Below are 22,086 nucleotides of genomic sequence, written 5' to 3' on the forward strand. Positions count from 1 at the left end.
CAAAGCAGGAGTTTGTATTTGAAAATAAAACTAATAGCCCTGACACTATGGAAGTATTCTCACATGGTGTGGGTGTCATATTTAGAATCAAATTACAAAGAGTAAACACAGTTCTACATGCATCTCTACTGCAGAAAAACACAAAACAACAAGAAAACAGTATGTGTAAATTCAACACAAAAGCATCCAACTTCAAGGACATTCTTAATCCAGACTCTCCTTTTCAATCCTTTATTCCCACAGACTCACTTTCTAATCCTAGTTGCTCACAGAACAAGAGCAACTACGTATAGATACCTGCTTCACATCCCAAATCCTTCCATCTGGTGTTATAACTCTGTGATCTTGGCAGCCATCACCTTCGGAGAATTACATCTGTTTCTTGTTATTAAGAAACACCACTAAATGCACCCTTGCCCCTTCCACCCACCTGATAATGGGATCTTTAATTTTTTAGTTTTGGTTTGTAACCTTAAAATGCCTTCCCTTGCTTGGCTGCTGTGCCTCTTCCACTTTAGGAAGCACTACATCTGTTCATCTTATACTGACCTACAACCCAATTCCCTTACTTCCTCGTGAATCTTCCCCGATACTATCCTCACATGCAAGATTTTATCTGCATCTTGGAGAACCTGTTCCCTAGCCGCCCAGAAAAAATTTCCTCCATCATGGCTGCCGGTATCCAGAAGGCAGTAGAAAAGGGAGGAACTACCACATCACTTACTGTTTTTTCTTTTCTGCAAACCTGACTCCTTAGCTGATGCTGATAAGTTTTGTGTTGTTTTATGATGTATGTTTCTCACTTCCTTTCTTCAAATTAGGTTATTTCGTATTCAATGGCTTGCTTTAGTCGCTTTCTAAAGATTTATATCCGGACACCATGCTATAGCAGACGGCACATAAGCCAGTCAAGATGCCAGACCTGCACTTGCTGCAACATTGCTTCAAGTCAGACACATGTCAATTTAATATGTAATAATCCCTCTTGGGGGCATTATATTCTGGCATTTAAACCTACAGCACTAAGCAGTAATTGTGTAGGATTCACTACTCAACGGACGGCCTTCCTAAAATGGCGCGTTCGGCTCAGTCTCCTGTGAGTGTTGCAGCAAGAGTGCAGGTTGCTAACAAACCAGCCAAAACAGGAAGCTTCAGTTTCATTCTTCTCCCGGTTGCTGCGGGAACTGCCACATGTGCTTGTTGGTTGACATTTTGGGTACAATTTTAGAGCTGTCTCTCTCCTTATCTGGGCTGTTCCTTCCTTACTGTGGAGGAGGCAATAAAATAGGCACCTGGATCTTCTTCACAGGCTCCATCTATGTTCTTCATTCAACAGATGATTGAAATGGCACTGGAGGCTGCCTGAGAGCCCTAGAGGGCCTTTCACCATAAAAGATTTGCAGGATACAAGATGGTGATGATCCTGCAGCTGATATGGAGGAGGTGAAAAGAGGTCGCCTCATTTATGAGACCGACCTTTCAAATGTAGCGCTGGGAAGCCCGATCCGGGTAGCCATGCACTTTATAAGTTCTGAAGAATAGAATAGAAATGTGCTCCAGCATTTGCAAATAATCGCAATCTACCCTCTGCTGATAATGCTTTATTATATATATATATATAGCCAGGTTCTGAGCTGGGATGGGGCAGTGAGCTAAATAACGGTGATGGATCAAGCCCTGATCTTTGGACTGGGTAAGAGTGGTCTGCTTAATTCAGACACTCTGTTCATCACCACCCCCTTTTCTGAATCGTTTTTGGCCACTATAGGTGTGGCAGGGTATACTCAGACATGAGTCCCTTGCTCACTGCTCCATCAGGATTCAAGCAAGCCGGGCCGACGAGGCTGAAATGCCAGAAACCGGTCCCCGGTAGCTTGTCTCCTTTCTGGTGAAGAATTGGCTTGGTAGTTTGGTCTGCCCTGTTCCCATGATGCACTGGGCCAGGGACAGACTAATTTGCATATAGCCAGGTTCTGAGCTGGGATGGGGCAGTGAGCTAAATAACGGTGATGGATCAAGCCCTGATCTTTGGACTGGGTAAGAGTGGTCTGCTTAATTCAGACACTCTGTTCATCACCACCCCCTTTTCTGAATCGTTTTTGGCCACTATAGGTGTGGCAGGGTATACTCAGACATGAGTCCCTTGCTCACTGCTCCATCAGGATTCAAGCAAGCCGGGCCGACGAGGCTGAAATGCCAGAAACCGGTCCCCGGTAGCTTGTCTCCTTTCTGGTGAAGAATTGGCTTGGTAGTTTGGTCTGCCCTGTTCCCATGATGCACTGGGCCAGGGACAGACTAATTTGCATATAGCCAGGTTCTGAGCTGGGATGGGGCAGTGAGCTAAATAACGGTGATGGATCAAGCCCTGATCTTTGGACTGGGTAAGAGTGGTCTGCTTAATTCAGACACTCTGTTCATCACCACCCCCTTTTCTGAATCGTTTTTGGCCACTATAGGTGTGGCAGGGTATACTCAGACATGAGTCCCTTGCTCACTGCTCCATCAGGATTCAAGCAAGCCGGGCCGACGAGGCTGAAATGCCAGAAACCGGTCCCCGGTAGCTTGTCTCATTTCTGGTGAAGAATTGGCTTGGTAGTTTGGTCTGCCCTGTTCCCATGATGCACTGGGCCAGGGACAGACTAATTTGCATATAGCCAGGTTCTGAGCTGGGATGGGGCAGTGAGCTAAATAACGGTGATGGATCAAGCCCTGATCTTTGGACTGGGTAAGAGTGGTCTGCTTAATTCAGACACTCTGTTCATCACCACCCCCTTTTCTGAATCGTTTTTGGCCACTATAGGTGTGGCAGGGTATACTCAGACATGAGTCCCTTGCTCACTGCTCCATCAGGATTCAAGCAAGCCGGGCCGACGAGGCTGAAATGCCAGAAACCGGTCCCCGGTAGCTTGTCTCCTTTCTGGTGAAGAATTGGCTTGGTAGTTTGGTCTGCCCTGTTCCCATGATGCACTGGGCCAGGGACAGACTAATTTGCATATAGCCAGGTTCTGAGCTGGGATGGGGCAGTGAGCTAAATAACGGTGATGGATCAAGCCCTGATCTTTGGACTGGGTAAGAGTGGTCTGCTTAATTCAGACACTCTGTTCATCACCACCCCCTTTTCTGAATCGTTTTTGGCCACTATAGGTGTGGCAGGGTATACTCAGACATGAGTCCCTTGCTCACTGCTCCATCAGGATTCAAGCAAGCCGGGCCGACGAGGCTGAAATGCCAGAAACCGGTCCCCGGTAGCTTGTCTCCTTTCTGGTGAAGAATTGGCTTGGTAGTTTGTTCTGCCCTGTTCCCATGATGCACTGGGCCAGGGACAGACTAATTTGCATATAGCCAGGTTCTGAGCTGGGATGGGGCAGTGAGCTAAATAACGGTGATGGATCAAGCCCTGATCTTTGGACTGGGTAAGAGTGGTCTGCTTAATTCAGACACTCTGTTCATCACCACCCCCTTTTCTGAATCGTTTTTGGCCACTATAGGTGTGGCAGGGTATACTCAGACATGAGTCCCTTGCTCACTGCTCCATCAGGATTCAAGCAAGCCGGGCCGACGAGGCTGAAATGCCAGAAACCGGTCCCCGGTAGCTTGTCTCCTTTCTGGTGAAGAATTGGCTTGGTAGTTTGGTCTGCCCTGTTCCCATGATGCCCTGGGCCAGGGACAGACTAATTTGCATATAGCCAGGTTCTGAGCTGGGATGGGGCAGTGAGCTAAATAACGGTGATGGATCAAGCCCTGATCTTTGGACTGGGTAAGAGTGGTCTGCTTAATTCAGACACTCTGTTCATCACCACCCCCTTTTCTGAATCGTTTTTGGCCACTATAGGTGTGGCAGGGTATACTCAGACATGAGTCCCTTGCTCACTGCTCCATCAGGATTCAAGCAAGCCGGGCTGACGAGGCTGAAATGCCAGAAACCGGTCCCCGGTAGCTTGTCTCCTTTCTGGTGAAGAATTGGCTTGGTAGTTTGGTCTGCCCTGTTCCCATGATGCACTGGGCCAGGGACAGACTAATTTGCATATAGCTAGGTTCTGAGCTGGGATGGGGCAGTGAGCTAAATAACGGTGATGGATCAAGCCCTGATCTTTGGACTGGGTAAGAGTGGTCTGCTTAATTCAGACACTCTGTTCATCACCACCCCCTTTTCTGAATCGTTTTTGGCCACTATAGGTGTGGCAGGGTATACTCAGACATGAGTCCCTTGCTCACTGCTCCATCAGGATTCAAGCAAGCCGGGCCGACGAGGCTGAAATGCCAGAAACCGGTCCCCGGTAGCTTGTCTCCTTTCTGGTGAAGAATTGGCTTGGTAGTTTGGTCTGCCCTGTTCCCATGATGCACTGGGCCAGGGACAAACTAATTTGCATATAGCCAGGTTCTGAGCTGGGATGGGGCAGTGAGCTAAATAACGGTGATGGATCAAGCCCTGATCTTTGGACTGGGTAAGAGTGGTCTGCTTAATTCAGACACTCTGTTCATCACCACCCCCTTTTCTGAATCGTTTTTGGCCACTATAGGTGTGGCAGGGTATACTCAGACATGAGTCCCTTGCTCACTGCTCCATCAGGATTCAAGCAAGCCGGGCCGACGAGGCTGAAATGCCAGAAACCGGTCCCCGGTAGCTTGTCTCCTTTCTGGTGAAGAATTGGCTTGGTAGTTTGGTCTGCCCTGTTCCCATGATGCACTGGGCCAGGGACAGACTAATTTGCATATAGCCAGGTTCTGAGCTGGGATGGGGCAGTGAGCTAAATAACGGTGATGGATCAAGCCCTGATCTTTGGACTGGGTAAGAGTGGTCTGCTTAATTCAGACACTCTGTTCATCACCACCCCCTTTTCTGAATCGTTTTTGGCCACTATAGGTGTGGCAGGGTATACTCAGACATGAGTCCCTTGCTCACTGCTCCATCAGGATTCAAGCAAGCCGGGCCAACGAGGCTGAAATGCCAGAAACCGGTCCCCGGTAGCTTGTCTCCTTTCTGGTGAAGAATTGGCTTGGTAGTTTGGTCTGCCCTGTTCCCATGATGCACTGGGCCAGGGACAGACTAATTTGCATATAGCCAGGGTCTGAGCTGGGATGGGGCAGTGAGCTAAATAACGGTGATGGATCAAGCCCTGATCTTTGGACTGGGTAAGAGTGGTCTGCTTAATTCAGACACTCTGTTCATCACCACCCCCTTTTCTGAATCGTTTTTGGCCACTATAGGTGTGGCAGGGTATACTCAGACATGAGTCCCTTGCTCACTGCTCCATCAGGATTCAAGCAAGCCGGGCCGACGAGGCTGAAATGCCAGAAACCGGTCCCCGGTAGCTTGTCTCCTTTCTGGTGAAGAATTGGCTTGGTAGTTTGGTCTGCCCTGTTCCCATGATGCACTGGGCCAGGGACAGACTAATTTGCATATAGCCAGGTTCTGAGCTGGGATGGGGCAGTGAGCTAAATAACGGTGATGGATCAAGCCCTGATCTTTGGACTGGGTAAGAGTGGTCTGCTTAATTCAGACACTCTGTTCATCACCAACCCCTTTTCTGAATCGGGATAATGCTTTATTATCACAATACCTGAAACCAGAACTGGAGTCTGTTCCATTGCATGCAGCTATCTGACGGGTCCTGGCACACGAATTAAAGATATTGGAAAGTCCACCTTTCCACAGTTTTTGCCCAAATGATACCAAATACATAAATTCTCAGATGAATTTCCAGCTATGCTAAAAGTGGGAAATCTTATGGAAGCCTTTCGTCTCAGGGCAACACCATATCTGAGGATGCATTAGCCCCCAATTCTGTTGACAAGAAAGTTGAAAGTGCGGTAAAGAGATCAAAAGTTGCCTCCAGTTAAACAGTACAAGTAAACATGTACACAACCTACGCACAGTCGTTTTTTAATTATTTTGAAACTTTAGCTGACAGCATGGCTGAAGTTTTGGACTGTACATCCTTCCTTAGCCTCAGGGGGCAGAAGCTTTGTGTTTTTATCGGATTGGTCATTTGATAATCTGTGTGCTTCAGCCGTAGCTTCAAGGGCAGCCATTTCTGCTTGTCATCATCTGTGGATAAGGGCTGATACATTGCAGAAATCGGTGTTAATTAAGTTGCCCTTTGATGATTCAAGGCTCTTCATCCAACAATTGGAACATATGATAAAAAAAGACAGTTGAGAATAAAAAGCTTGTAGTGTCAGTCAAGTCCTTCTCCGGGGTAAAGGCCTTGCCTACAAGAGAGCTTTTCTGCCTACGAGTTCTAAAGGGGTGCCGCAGCCCTTTTGAGGAAGGGTTCGTGGCTAGGGGGCTGACAATCCCAAAAAAGCATGGTCCAACCTTCCGCTGTCAACTCCAGCCCCCCAAAAGCATTACTATCAACAGGACTTTCCAGTGGGGGGACAGCTGCTTTATTTGAAATACATTTGGAATCAATCAGCTTCAGATCTGTGGGCAGTAAGAGTGGTGAACATTTTGAGTTAGTGGAGATTCTTTCCTTATGCTACAATCCTACTCCTTTTGCTAAAAGGTCCACAGAAGCAGCAGGTTCTGCTGGATGGAATCCGCAAGTTATTGCACAAGTCAGCCACAATTCCAGTATTTCCCCAAAAACTGGGTCAAGACTATTACTCAATTCTATTCCTAGGACAAAAATCCACTGCAGATCTTCATCCAGTCCTGAACATCAAAGGCCTCAACAAGCATCTAAACCATTGTACTTTCAAAATGATCATGTTACAAAGCATATTTCCATTGTTGAATTTAGGAGATTATTCAACATTTCTAGATATGCTGGATGTATATCTACATGTACCAATATTCCCAGAACACCTGAATGTTCTATGGTTTACAGTAGGAACCCTTCATTGCCAGTTTCGAGTCCTTCGTTTTGGATTGACTTTGGCCCATAGGTTTTTACAAAGCTCTTGGCTCCTTTGTTGTGTGTCCCATTGCTCATCGAATTGGCAGTGGTGAGAGTTGCTCTATTATTTTTTCTTCTCCCAATCAATCATCTGTCTGTCTGCATTCAGACAGATAACCAGGTGGTGAAACCCTACATGAATCGGCAAGGGGGGGTGGTTCGATCTCTCTATCTTATTGCCACAGAGATTTGTTTTTGGTCTGAACTCAGTCTCCACTCTCTGAAGGCAGTGTGTCTTCAGGGGAGAGATAGTGGCCTGCCCACCAACTCTGCAGGCCATTTCCCTATTCAATATCCCTTTGTCTCACTCCACCGGTATTCATGAGATATATCACTTATTTGGTCTCCAGTGGCTAGAACGCTTTGTCACAGAAGAGGATTCCCTTCTGCCCCTGTTCTACTCCTTAGTTCCATCCCTGATACCCTATGCAATAGATGTGTTCTCAAAGAAATGGCTGCAGGGTCTTCTATAATGCTTCCCATTATTTTCATTGACTCCTCGAGTCTTGTAGAAGATCTGAGAGGACCAGGCCAGGGTTCTATCGGTAGTCCCTGGGTGGTCAAGGATACCTTGGTTCCCCTTACTGCCCCAACTGATAATCTCCCCTTAATGAGTCTTTCCTCTACAGCTCCAGAGCCAGTAAATCCTCTCCCAGAAGTTAGACAGCCGACTGAATCTTGGGATTTGGATGATGAGCGGATGATTCTCTTAGAACAGGGTTGTTCTTCTGAAGTGGCAGACCCTATCCAGAAGTCTTACCCTTCCTCCACTCGAAAATCATACATCCGCCATTGGTGAAAGTTTGAATAATGGTGTCTGTCAAAGGGTTTATGTCTGACTCTTTGGGAACTGGTAAAAATACGGGATTTTGTTACAAGATTGTTTTCTTTTGGGATTGGCAGTTTCCATTATATGGGATCAGTTGACTGCATAACAGGTCACAGAAGGTGGTGTTTTTGGTGGCACTTGTTTCAGGATAAAGAGTTGGTGAATTAGGGGCTCTGGATGTGGTTTCTCTCATCATTGGCTTTCCTACTGATAAAGTGGAGATTTGCCTCAGTGTCGCCTTTTCCAAAAACATCATTCTCTTTGCATCGATCACAAGACATTCTCCCAGTGTTTCATCAGACTTCCTCCTTAGCTGAGGAAGATCAGCTTTATACTTTAGATGTCCATAGGGCTCTTTCAGTTTACTTAGACAACGCGTCTTCTTTTCGAAAGGTAGACTCTTTGTGACTTTTCAAATCCCTAATAAGGGTTCACAACTTTCCACAGCCATTTCAATTAAATGGATTAAGTCCACCATAATCGTGAAGGGAGGTCAACAAAGGGCTTCATTGAGGGACATCTGTTGTGCAGCGACATGGTAGTCTCTGCATACTTTCCTTTCACACTATCTATTTCAACTGGGTGAAGGGTTTTCCACTACTTTGTGAGATCATATGTTTCAGAGATGTAATGTAGACTTTACAGTGAGGCTTTTTTTTTGTTTTTAAAGGAGAAGTTATCCTTTATTAAATATCAGGTTGCATACATATATAGTGTTTGTCTTCTGGTATTGCCATGCTAAAATATAATCAACCAGTTATGTTTGGGTAATATCTTGCAAGTGAGGAGTGGATTGTTGAAGATGGACAAGGAGATAGTGCCCCTGCTACTTACCGTTAATCTTCGTTTCTCCGAGTCCAATTCTCCCCCAATACAGTCCTCAATCCCACCCACACACCCATCCCTCCTGGAGATTAATTATATTTCATTTTTGTTGTGTAAGAATGTTGCTTGTATAAGTTACAAGAAGTGACGAGGTTGTTTTTCCTTTTTCTACAACTTTCTGGGTACTGGCAGCCATGTTGGAGGAACTATTTTCTGGTCGGGTAGGTAACAGGTTCTGCAGGATGAAGATTAAATCTCACATGCGAGGACCTTATTGGGGAAGACTTGAACTCAGAGTAATGAAGATTACCGGTATATAACCAGGGCATTTTTAACTACCTAGGAAACAAACCAGAAGTCACGTTTCTGCCTTTTAACACTTGAAATGATCGCTCTCTGAGACACTGTGCAAAGTCACTTTAAATTTCTAAATGTGGCCTCTCAAATTACTCAGCCACTCCTGAAAGCACTGGACTGAAAATATTTTTCCTATTTCCTATTCATGTTCATTAATATTCTTTGATGCAGAAGACCCAAATGGGATGCCACAGTGAGTCTCAGTAGAGCACTGCCTCAGTTCATCCCGGATCCCTATTCCATGTCTTATCATTTGCCTGCTGAATAAGATAGTCTCCCTTGATTTGGTGTTATCAAGCACTTTTTGTTCATGTAATTTGGCTCATGATACACAAATGTGGAGTTGATGGTATAGTTCTTCTCAAATGATAATGTACAATTATGCTGGTGTTGGCCTTTTCCGCCTCCACCAAGCCCCTACTCCCATCTTTGTGTCCTTCCATTTTCAGAAAAATTTTCATATATGTGCAGCCCACTGTTGCCCTGAATAGACCCATGCAATTCCTAACAATATTACCCTATTCGATATATAAGTTTATGGGAAACTTAAACAAAAAAATACAATCCTTCCTGAATTTGACATGCAGTGAACAGTTTGTAATTAGGCTATATATTGTGTTATACATCATTTAATAGCATCACAGGGGGTGGGAGCAGGCTGCTGACACGTCCAGCGTGTTTACCTCTAGCATCTTGGTTCATGTAGTTCGTGTTTCTCGCTCAGTTCTCAGTTCCTAGCCAGTGCTCGCATCATTATTTCAAAGCGCATCCCTAGACACGTGTTTCTGGATTATTCCTTCGTCAGTAGGGAAAATATTAACAGGTTTCTGGACATGCTGCCGTCATCTATCAGGTTATGTTCCGCTCTCAGCATGCAGGCACTGCTCCCGAGCTCGTCAGCTCGGCGGCTTGTAGAAGCCATTTATAATAACACAGGGGGTGGGAGCAGGCCGCTGACACGTCCAGCGTGTTTACCTCTAGCATCTTGGTTCATGTAGTTCGTGTTGCTCGCTCAGTTCTCAGTTCATAGCCAGTGCTCGCATCATTATTTTAAAGCGCATCCCTAGACACGTGTTTCTGGATCATTCCTTCGTCAGTAGGGAAAATATTAACAGGTTTCTGGACATGCTGCCGTCATCTATCAGGATAAGTTCCGCTCTCAGCATGCAGGCACTGCTCCCGAGCTCGTCAGCTCGGCGGCTTGTAGAAGCCATTTATACCAACACAGGGGGTGGGAGCAGGCCGCTGACACGTCCAGCGTGGAATAATCCAGAAACACGTGTCTAGGGATGCGCTTTGAAATAATGATGCGAGCACTGGCTATGAACTGAGAACTGAGCGAGAAACACGAACTACATGAACCAAGATGCTAGAGGTAAACACGCTGGACGTGTCAGCGGCCTGCTCCCACCCCCTGTGTTATAAATGACTTCTGCAAGCCACCGAGCTGACAAGCTCGGGAGCAGTGCCTGCATGCTGAGAGCGGAAATTATCCTGATAGATGACGGCAGCATGTCCAGAAACCTGTTAATATTTTCCCTACTGACGAAGGAATAATCCAGAAACACGTGTCTAGGGATGAGCTTTGAAATAATGATGCGAGCACTGGCTATGAACTGAGAACTGAGCGAGAAACACAAACTACATGAACCAAGATGCTAGAGGTAAACACGCTGGACGTGTCAGCGGCCTGATCCCACCCCCTGTGTTGTTATAAATGGCTTCTGCAAGCCGCCGAGCTGACGAGCTCGGGAGCAGTGCCTGCATGCTGAGAGCGGAACTTATCCTGATAGATGACGGCAGCATGTCCAGAAACCTGTTAATATTTTCCCTACTGACGAAGGAATAATCCAGAAACACGTGTCTAGGGATGCGCTTTGAAATAATGATGCGAGCACTGGCTATGAACTGAGAACTGAGCGAGAAACACGAACTACATGAACCAAGATGCTAGAGGTAAACACACTGGACGTGTCAGCGGCCTGCTCCCACCCCCTGTGTTATCATTTAATAGCATGTATTTAAGTTGTGGCTCCGAAGTTTTAGTTTTAGTTTGGAATGGTGGTGGGGACCTTTCCGGCTGGAAGGTCCTAGACTATGCAAGCCTTTGCAGCTTAGAATGATAGTTTCACACATAGCATTTAAGAAAGCCCTGAAAACTTCCCCGTTGATCTGGGATTGCTTGTGCACAAGCTTAATCCTCTGGATTTTCCTCTTTACCAGAAGCTTTTCATTACTGTTTGCCATCCTTTAGTAACTTGTTGAAGTCCTAGAAGTGTGCGGAAACCATTGCTATTGTTTTTCTTTTAATGATTATTGTTGTTACAGCACTTACGCCAGCGCCAATATCACCACAAACTTCTATGTGATAAGCGAGCCGTGGCTGTTCTCATTGGCTTGGTGCTCGGGGGCTCACTCTGTGACTACCAACGCCGCTCACATCCTGAGGAAGATAGAGCAACCCCTATTTCTCATGGCAAGTATTAACTTACCACTTGCTTTTTCACACCGTAGAAATATAATTACAGGTTTCTTGCTGCTTACTGTCTTCTAAAAAACAGAATGTTAAGACACTGCTGTAATTGTGTCAAACACTGGACAATGGACACACTGGAGTGGTACTTAAAGACAGAGTCACAGTTGAGATGCTTTATTTATTTTATTGGTCATTGTCTTTAAATTTTGAATTCCTTGTAAAGTGCTTTTCCACTCACAGGGTTTCAAGGCACTGGTAGCAACAACCTCAACGCTTTCAGTGTTCAAGATCAAGAACTATAAGTCTACTTTTTAGCTAAAGCATTTGCAAAGTGAATCGCTCACACCTTTGCCAAAGGTTGTTAGCCACTCTACACCGATTTGCAGATGCTGTGCAGCATGGCTAAAGTAAAGTTTTAGGGGCAGATTTACAAGCCCTTTGCGTCACTTTTGTGACGCAGCGGCGGCTTAAACAATGCGCCACGTTGCGACTTATTTACAATGTGACACATCTAGGCAGATGCGTCACGTTGTAAAGCTCTGCGCCACATGAAACCTGCGTCAGGTTTCATGTGGGCGTTCCGTCGCAGGGTGGGAATTCCCTCGCAGGAAAGCCCCATAAAACTGACACAGTGAAATCTACAAGATTTCACTGAGTCAGTTTTACGACGCTGCTGCGTCAAATCCTTACTTACGCCTGCTTGAAGCAGGCATTAGGAGTGACGCACCACGTTGAGTATAGGTGGCCCCTGTGCATTGCAGGAGTTGCGTCGCGCTTGCGACGCGACTCCAGCAATGCATCGCCTTTACGCCACGAGATGCGTCACGCATCTGCCCTTCCTTGCACCATGGTGCGCCGCATTGTAAATACAGCGCATCTGTGGTGGCGCAAGGAGGGGATTGCATGACGCATCTGTTCTGGCGCATCCCTGCTGATTTTCAGAGATGCACCAGAACTTGTAAATATGCCCCTTAGTTCCTGATCTGAGCCAGATTAGTAAGTAAAAACAAAATGAGTAAAAACATTTAAAAAAATTTTTTTTAAACGAATGAGGAATGCGAGATTGGAAGCAAAAGGGAAAGAAACAATGGCGGGGTGAAGGAAGGTGAGTTGGTCAGAAGCAAGACAGGGGAGGACTGAAACCACAGTAGCAACACGCGGAGGACAGGTGGACACGTAAGCAAGGCTGGGGTTCGGGAGACATGGAAACCACAAGGGGAGGGTGGGAGAAGCAGATGCAACACAGGGAAGGATAGATGCAATATGGAGAAGCACACTGGCAAGCACAACATGGAGGAGAGCTGTGAGAGGCACACAGGGACAAGCAGCATAAGATGGAGAGTTACATGAGGGAGACAGCTGAAAAACACACTTTCAAAAAGTGCTTAAATTCAAATAAGGGCAAAAAGTAAAAGGTGCCAAGCAACAATAAGGACAGGAAAAGGGGGAGAGCAACAACACGGACAGTGGATAGGGGTAAGCACCAACACAGACAGCAGGTGGGGGCAAGCAACAATATAGACAGTGAATATGGGCAAGGAAGAAGAGGGACGGCGCCTGGGAGCAAACAACAAGACGGACAGCAGGTGGGGGCAAGCAACAACAGACAGCGGGAGGGTGGGCAAGCAATGTTACAAATATTAGGCTGGGAAAGCCACAACATGGACATTAGGAAGGAAAAAGCAACAATCCGGATGGGGGTAGAATAAGAGCATAAGGGAGCTAGCTCTCAAACACAACACACAAAAAGAAACAAGCATTTTCAATGCAATAGGTCTCGCAATTACGAGAGTTTGAGCTCTTGGCATAGTAAACGAAAATGCCTTTTATTTATTTGTTAAAAAGCACTGTCATTTACAATGCCAATAGCTCAAACTCTCGCAAAAAGATAGACCTTGTTATGTTCTAATAAGCTGTCAGTTCCAGGCTAGTAACTAGTCCTGCACGAGGCACGTGAGCTTTCAGAGGTATTTCCGGTTGCCTCTTTTAATAGATGTTTTTAATGGGAACCATGCCAGAGAGAAAAGTGGACATTCATTTTAAGAGGCCTTGGCGTGTAGCTGGACACTGTGGTTTATGCATACATTTCCAAGAATTCGTCCCAGTCACGTAATGGTGCAGCATCCCTGGCCACATGCAACGAGCGATGACTCATGCCTCGTTAATCTCACAAAGCACTCCTGTCACCCATTAGTAAATCGCAGATCACGTGGCCAAGCAGCCCAACACAACACTGCGATAATATTGAGCACCGGCTGCCAATCAACGCTACTCGAGGAATCTGACACACGATATCATTATATAGGTGTGACGTCACTGCTCCTCATCAAGTGGGTACATTGTGTTCTCCTCTCTGTGAGTGCGCTCGTCCTTTAACTTGGATTGTTTGAAACATTTCTAAACTATGCTGTGCTTATGTTAATCCATGCATTAAAGATGTAACAAAGACCATTGTGGACAAAGCACCGTCTACAACTCTGATGAAGAATTCATTATATTCCCCTCCATTAAACTCCAGAGAAATGTACAAAAGCACACTTCTTCTTAAACTGCTGAATAAATGTATGAAAAATCGAATCCACCACATTCATGTTCACAGCTTTTCCAAAGCAGTATATAAACGAGTGGTGCGTGAATGCACTTCCAGGAATGTAATGAATGCAGCTGGCACCCGCCTGCGCTGCTGCTCGCTCCCAATACCCCTAGGCCATGGGAGTCAACCCTCAGAGAGAAGGCGGGACATGCGCCCGCCTTTAGCTAATTACGGACTTTCAATTTTTGAAAGCCACATGCAATGGGCAACCATTTCAGCTTTTCAGCAAACTCATGCGTGTGGCTTTTTTTTAGCCACATGCACTAGTTTGCTGAAAACCTTAAGTGATTCCAAGAGGTCATTTTCTAGAGCAGCGCATGCGCCCTGCGTTAGGCTCGACCTAAAAAGTAGCTCCTAGAACGCGAGCAGTGGAAATACATGTTTTTTGGGCATGCTCCAGGGAAGGGTTAAATAACAAGAAGAGTACGAGAAGGCCACCTGTGTTAACAAATGAAAAACAAACAAATAAGAGTGGCTGTGGAGCAACCAATAGTAAGCAGTGGGCAGGCTCAAAGGCCACAGGCTCGCCCTAAAAACATGTTAAGATAGGAAGAGGAGGACAAGGTGAGATTTGATTGCTTAAAAGGCAAGTCTGTAGATGTGTTAGGTCCAGCAATAAGTCCAAAATAATTGTTGCAGCATCTGTGAATGTCTATTTTTTTAACTTTGAAGAGTTGTTCATGACTGTTTTTGTACTTTGAGCAGTGCCTGAGAAGGGCTGTTTTTGTCACTTTAAAGAGGCGTTGCAGCACCTATGAATAAGGCTTGACGAACTCCTGAGAGATCTTTAAAAAGCTGTTGTTAACTGTAAATTAAGTATGTGAAGAAACTTACACTGCACCACATTGGCACTTCACTAGTCTCAAGATTAAACAATCCAGAAAAACGTTAACTGTGTTTTAGGTTAAATGTGACCTACTCTAAATTCCCTTGAACCTCAAGAAAACAATGCCATTAAGAGGATGAAAGTACATACTGCTTCTGTGTCCATACATCACTAATGAGCCTTTGATGACACTTTTCCTTTCTTTCCTAGACCCCCGATCAGTATAGGTTTGTATGGATCCTGACAGACGTCCTCTCTGCAGTACTCATTGGACTCATCTTCACTCTTCATATGTAAGTTTACTTCGTGGCGCTACTATGTTCATTTGTAGGCCATACTAAGGAAATATACGCCATCCATTTTACATTTTGACTTCTATGGCCTTTTCGCGGTCATTTTCTGTACCTCCATCCAAGAGTGAAGATTAACCCCACGTTGTTCACGGAACACAGGAAAACTGCCTGTTTAGGACAATGTTTCTGCAGTTTATAGTAGCACCAACAACCACTTCCCTTTACTTACTGTGAAGGCATCAAGTGAGGGCTAGGGATGGCTCTACTGGCAGCTGGTCTTGGTCAGAATTAAGTTCATGATGGCTTGTTTGGCTTTATGCCCACAGAAAACAGTCCACTATATGAGCTGAATTAAGTAGTCTGGTCAGCTTCAAGTTGTCCTTGAACACAAGAAGATATTTCCTATCCCAAGTCACCAATTACTAGGACACCACAAAACAGAGGATTCTAAACCCATGCCTACCCCAGTTAGAAGCTTATAACTTGTTATGTTAGAATCTGGTAGTGCTACTCACCACCCGATTGTAATATGACTGGGGTGGTGGTGGGACTCGCCTGCACTTGCTCCTTTTTCAGCTTGCCTGGTGCTCAGAAGAAGGGCAACATTGGACTCTTCATCCCAAAACCCCCAAGGGATCATGGGAACATTTAGGGTCATCTTCCTTGGCTATTAAAAGCACACCGATAAGAGTCCAATTCCAGCAAATCCCTCACAAATCCCAAGTGTGAATTGGATAACTCCCTTCAGTTCACTGGGTCCTTGAGGTTCTGGGGTGCTGAATCACTAATATTACCCTGCACTGCACTGCCTTGCAAGGTAGCCTATTGAAGCAGAGCATAGGCATCGGCATGGCAGTGCTTTCAACATCATGATGAACCCGTCACCCCCACTCTATTCTCCCACCGTCCACTAGTGTAATTAAAGGGATAATAATTCTGGCCGCGATGGCTGGACCGTGTCAGGGTAGTGGTAGTGAGTACTGGGTGAAGCGGTGCCCCTCCTTAAGTCTAAATCAACCACAAAATGCTCTGATGTGGCTATAAAAACACAAAAAATAACAAAATATATTAAATTCACAAGAACTTTGTCAGAGTCAGTTCTGACAGCACTTTGGGGCAGTTGAAGCATGCACTTCATTAAAAATGCTAAACGGGAACTGAGTGGAGCAACTCAAACATAATTTCTATTGAACCTAATAATGAACAGTTAACATGTTGAAATGTTTGGACGAGAATGCTATTTTGTTATGGATGTATGTGGTAAAACATTTTATGACAGCAAAAAACAAAACCCTCAGAATGTAAGTCTCATACAACTTCCCCAAAACACACACATGCATGACTAGGGAGCCTTTATGATAATTAGAATTTTCAAACTTCCTCAATTATTCGTTTCGTATATTTGCAGATCTAAAACTAACAGAAACAATACTGTTGCACCGTGCAGGGATTATGAATAAAATATTAGTAAGAATTATATTGGTGAGTTTTGTATATTTAGATTTAAAAAATATTTTTTCCTTTTGTGTCCCTCTAATTTGCATTCTTTCAGTTGACGTTACATACACACTTTTACTGTTTTCTCAATGCATTGTTTTACGAACCCGTTCAATTAACTGCCCTGTGTTGTCATATTTGAACTCTGAAGCCGAACTCATACTGCTCTATTCTCTGAGACATTAAGGGTCATTTCCTCACTAAGAAATTAAGGATCTTAATTCTGCACATTTTCTAATTTGCATTTGTTAGAACAAAAATGTTCCCTGAATGGTATACGCAAGCGTTCCCTTGCCCTCTATTCCTGAGTGAGTGTGCATCAATTATCCCTGTTTATTTTGGTCCCATGCTAATCACCAGGCCATCGGCGACACCAGAGCAAATTAAGGCCTTTAAGGAGGCCATGCTGTGCATTTGTGGATTTCTTCCAGCTCCCTCTGGTGAGCTTTTGGGCCCCCAAAGATCTGCACAAGCCTCAAGTCTGGTTACGGCCAACACATCCGTCCTCAGTGCCGCATGAGCCCCTCGAACCTGCCTGAGGTTCTGCACTGACTCCAGTGAGGGATAGGTGCCTACTCTAATGTCTGATCCCGAATTGAATCCACCTTGACGAGGTTGTGCTCCACCTCCACTCCACCACACCCGGCTCCTGTACAACCCCGTTCGGACAACATACAGCCACCGCACAACTGCAGTTTGTTTAGGGGAAAACAAATGTCCTTACAGAAGTCCTACATCTTGAGCCTACTTCCTCTGACTCCTTAATCCCCATTCAGTGAAGCTCTAACTGGTACTCTGATAGGTATCTGTACAAACCTTTGCTCTTGCACAATAGTGAACAGACAGGTGGCCAGATGCCACATACCAGTGGCGGGTGAACCTGATTTTCTAATGCAGCGTCCTACTCCAGGCAAGCTGGTGGTTCTGCAAGTTGAAACCAGGCCCGGACTGGCCGTAGCGGGTACCGGGCAATCCCCTGGTACGCCGCACGGGTGGGGGCCGGTTTTGGGTCCCAGGGGGGCCGTTTTTGTTACAGGGCCGTGCAAAATCGACCCTGTAACAAAATCGGCCGAAAACCGTCCCTTGCAAAGAGCTTGGCAGTAACCCCAACCCCCGTGGGTGGGGGGGGGTATGCGGCCGAGCACTTTGCCAGGGCCGGTTTTGGTTCTCAGTCCGGCCCTGGTTGAAACCCATCTCATCCCTATGATCCTTCCGGGACAAAAAGTCAAAGAGGACTGAGGCATTTGGTGAAACAAATGTTCTCTTCAGCCACCTTGGCTACAAGGTTTGCCAATGCAGTTTCTTACTAGGCCAATGCCCACTGGGACATGCCCAGTGAGATCTTGTCAGCAGTTCTGGAATCATTTAGGGCCTCCCTGCCTCAAACCAATCAGAATGGCCAGGAGGCAGCCAAATATGTCATTCGTGCTGGCCTGGATTGCTTGAGGCAAGTAGTCAGTACCAGTGTGATGCTTCATTGTCATGACTAGATGCAGTCCACTGGGGTTTCAGATGTACAGGTATCCCTTATGGAAACACCTTTTGATGGATTTCTCCTAATTTTTGAAAAACCTGACTCCGCCTTAGAACCTCTCAAATAGAGTCGGGCCACACCACGTTCTTTAGGCTTCTAAACTCCTACTAGACAGTTTTCCCACCAGTGTCAGCTTTTCTGAGGCTAATCAAGGGAGTTGATATACAGGCAGTGCCAGGCCCGTCTGCCCCAAAGCATTCACCACAGTGCTTTTGTGGCCAGGGAAAGGTATCAAACAAGCATTATACATGTCCGCAAGTGCACTAGTCTTACCAGTCTTCCTTCCCTAGGGCATCGGCTGCCAAATCACTTTAGTTTGTCCTTAGTAGTGCATTCCCAACTCTGTAGGAGGCAGGATCCAATGTTATATGACAATGGCTTAATGTATTTAGCTGCACCATATCTACCCACCAGGGCCCCGCCACTGGCACCAAATCACAATTCTTATACTGTGTCACTGAGCCCCGCAGACCCTATCAAGGAGGCGGCCTGAGCAGCTTCATACAGTTCCAGGTTCCTCCGGGCAAATGGGGTTCCTGACGGGGGTGGAGACTAGCAGTATTCTGGCCTTCCAAGTCCACCTTATCGGCAAGGGGGAATCTATGACATAATATCGACTGACAGAATATCTACATACAAAAATATCGACACAAAAATATCGAAATCAAAAATATCGGAGTCATATCTTCATAAAGGTAAGTACAAAAATATCGAAAAATTAATATCGTAGTACAAAAATATCGAAATTAAAAATATCGTTTTTTTAAATATATTAATAATAATGTAAAAATAATTTAAAAATACATATAATTTTACAAATATTAAATAAAAACATTAAAACATAATTAAAAAATTAAAACTAATACATATACATTTAAAATAAATTAAAAACTCTACATATAAATTAACGCAAAAACTATTAAAACGCATGTATTTACAACGCATGTTTTTACAACGCAGGTACCTTTACAACGCATACCATTACAACGTAAGTATTGGTAAGTATATATTACTTTTTTTAATTTAAAAAAAATTGAAAATAATATAATTTAATTTAATATAATTTAATGTAATTTAATTTTTTTAATTTCATTTAATTGATTTAATTTAAATTTAATTTTATTTTATTTTTACCCTGTACCGCTGTACCCCAAAAACCCAAAACTGACCCTGAACCCTAAAAATACCCCTGTACCCCAAAAACCCCAAACTGACCCTGAACCCTAAAAATACCCCTTTACCCAAAAACCCAAAACTGACCCTGAACCCTAAAAATACCCTTTTACCCAAAAACCCAAAACTGACCCTGAACCCTAAAAATACCCCTTTACCCAAAAACCCCAAAATGACCCTGAACCCTAAAAATACCCCTTAACCCAAAAACCCAAAACTGACCCTGAACCCTAAAAATTTACCTTTACCCAAAAACTGAAAACTGACCATGAACCCTAAAAATATCCATTTACCCAAAAACCCAAAACTGACCCTGAACCCTAAAAATACCCCTTTTCCCAAAAACTGAAAACTGACCCTGAACCCTAAAAATACCAAAAACCTAAAACTGACCCTGAACCCTAAAAATACCCCTTTACCCAAAAACTGAAAACTGACCCTGAACCCTAAAAATACCCCTTTACCCAAAAACTGAAAACTGACCCTGAACCCTAAAAATACCCCTTTACCCAAAAACTGAAAACTGACCCTGAACACAAAAAATACCCCTTTACCCAAAAACTGAAAACTGACCCTGAACACTAAAAATACCCTTTTACCCAAAAACTGAAAACTGACCCTGAACCCTAAAAATACCCCTTAAAAAAACCAAAACATATAAAATTTAAAATATAATTATATACTTACCTATACTTACGTTGTAATGGTATGCGTTGTAAAGGTACCTGCGTTGTAAAAACATGCGTTGTAAACACATGCGTTGTAATGGTTTTTGCGTTGTAAACATTTTGTTGTAATGGTAGTGCGTTGTAAAAGTTGCGTTGTAAAGGTTGTTTCCCCGTTGATAGCGTAGGGGTAAAAATTACTATTCCCACTCCAGAGGGTGCAACAGTAGGGAAAGCGTTGGATAGCGTAAGGGTTTAAATTACTATTCCCTCTCCAGAGGGTGCAACAGTAGGGAAAGCGTTGGATAGCATGGGGGTAAAAATTAATTCCCACACTACTCCCCCTTTAACACACAACACACTACACATATAAAAAAGACAATTAATATAAATTTCAATTAATCAATTAATAACAATTAATATTACTAAATTGATGTAATTATAAATGAACTAAATAACACATATTAATTACTAATTAATTAACAATAAATACCAAAATAAAATACAATCTCTTTAATTAATTACATTTAATTATATCACACCCTATCCCCCTATAAACACACAACCCACTACACATAAATCATATCATGTAATCACTTAATAATTATTAATTACCAATTAATTATTATTTAACAATAACAAAAAATTAAATATATTAGCACATTAACTCTAAATAATTTAATTACATAATTAATAATATTTAATTACCAATTAATTATTAATTAACAATAACAACACATTAAATATATTAGCACATTAACTCTAAATAATTTAATTACATAATTAATATTATTTAATTACCAATTAATTATTAATTAACAATAACAATAAAGTAAATATATTAGCACATTAGCTGTAATTAATTTAATTTACTAATTAATATTATTTTTTCCCAATTAATTAATTAACAATAAAAAATTATATATATAAAAAAATTACTCTAATTAATGTAATTAACTAATTCATATTAATTAATTACCAATTAATTATTAATAAAAATATGTACAAAATTATATTAATTAATTAACTAATTAATATTAATTAATTACCAATTAATTATTAATTAAAAATATTTACAAACATATATTAATTAATTAATTATTATTAAATTACTTCCCACCCTATTCCCCTATAAACCCACAACCCGCTCTGATACTAAAACGCAAAATGTAAACAAATTTACAAATTTTCAAACATACATTACAAAACATGTTTAACAAACATATAAACAACATAATAAAATACATAACACTAAACAAAATTTCGATATTAGTAAAATTCGATATTAGTAAGATACATACCTTAAAAAAACGATATTCTGTCTGTCGATATTTTGGACATCGATATTCTATACTATCGAAATTAAAACATCGATATTATTGTATATCGATATTTTAATTTCGATATTTTGTCTGCATACCGGCAAGGGGTAGTCCGTGTTGCCCTCCCTGCTCTCATTGTGGCCTAGCAGTGGTTGGCAGCCAGAAGGGGTGTAAGGTTCAGCCTAATGGTGTGGAGGGCTCCGTGCATCCTCTGAGCCGTAGGGGGGATGACATACATTGGCCCGCCATGTCCCTCGTATCCGCTAGCACTCAAGTTTGAGGGAGGAGGAGGTGTAGAGAGCAAGCCAAGTGCTTAAGGACCTTGAGTCTGATGCCTCACACCTGGGCTTTGTACTGTTTTCTCCCGGCTATGCCTGGCCTTTAATGCCCAATATCAGCATCCATCCGTCTCGGGAGGAGACCTCACCTCTATCACATCTTGTGTCCCTTCCTCAGCGACGGGTGTAGCAACGTCACCGCAGAGGCTGTGGCGCTGTCCAACCCACCTACCCGGTTTCCCCCACAATGGAGCATTCTCTGTCACTAAATTTAACCCCAACGCCATCAGATCAATTTATTCAGCGTACCATTGGTGTCTGCAGCAGTGTTCTAACCTCGGATGGGGTGAGGTTTTTGTAGGATGAATGGCACAGGCAAGGAGCTCACTTAGAATAAGGCTGCCTTCTTGCCGCTCTAACCACTCTGCCCAGCAAGCATTTTATTTAAGTTGTGTTGGGGGACTGCATGTAGTGCAGCAGCCCCCCAGCAACATTAAAAACTGTATCTCTTCTAGG

At 43.7% G+C, this 22,086-nt stretch overlaps 1 protein-coding gene across 1 annotated transcript in view; it reads left to right on the plus strand.

The window, feature by feature from the left end:
• GDPD4 (glycerophosphodiester phosphodiesterase domain containing 4) overlaps positions 1 to 22,086 on the plus strand; it is a 371,535-nt gene that overhangs the window by 338,083 nt on the left and 11,366 nt on the right. Inside the window, exons 13-14 of the mRNA XM_078658510.1 lie at positions 11,242 to 11,389; positions 15,019 to 15,101. Of these exons, the coding sequence (XP_078514636.1) occupies positions 11,242 to 11,389; positions 15,019 to 15,101 (231 nt within the window). The remainder of the gene's footprint in view (positions 1 to 11,241; positions 11,390 to 15,018; positions 15,102 to 22,086) is intronic.

The sequence above is a fragment of the Lissotriton helveticus genome, chromosome 8 (genome assembly GCF_964261635.1).
Source record: "Lissotriton helveticus chromosome 8, aLisHel1.1, whole genome shotgun sequence".
NCBI classification, from domain to species: domain Eukaryota; kingdom Metazoa; phylum Chordata; class Amphibia; order Caudata; family Salamandridae; genus Lissotriton; species Lissotriton helveticus.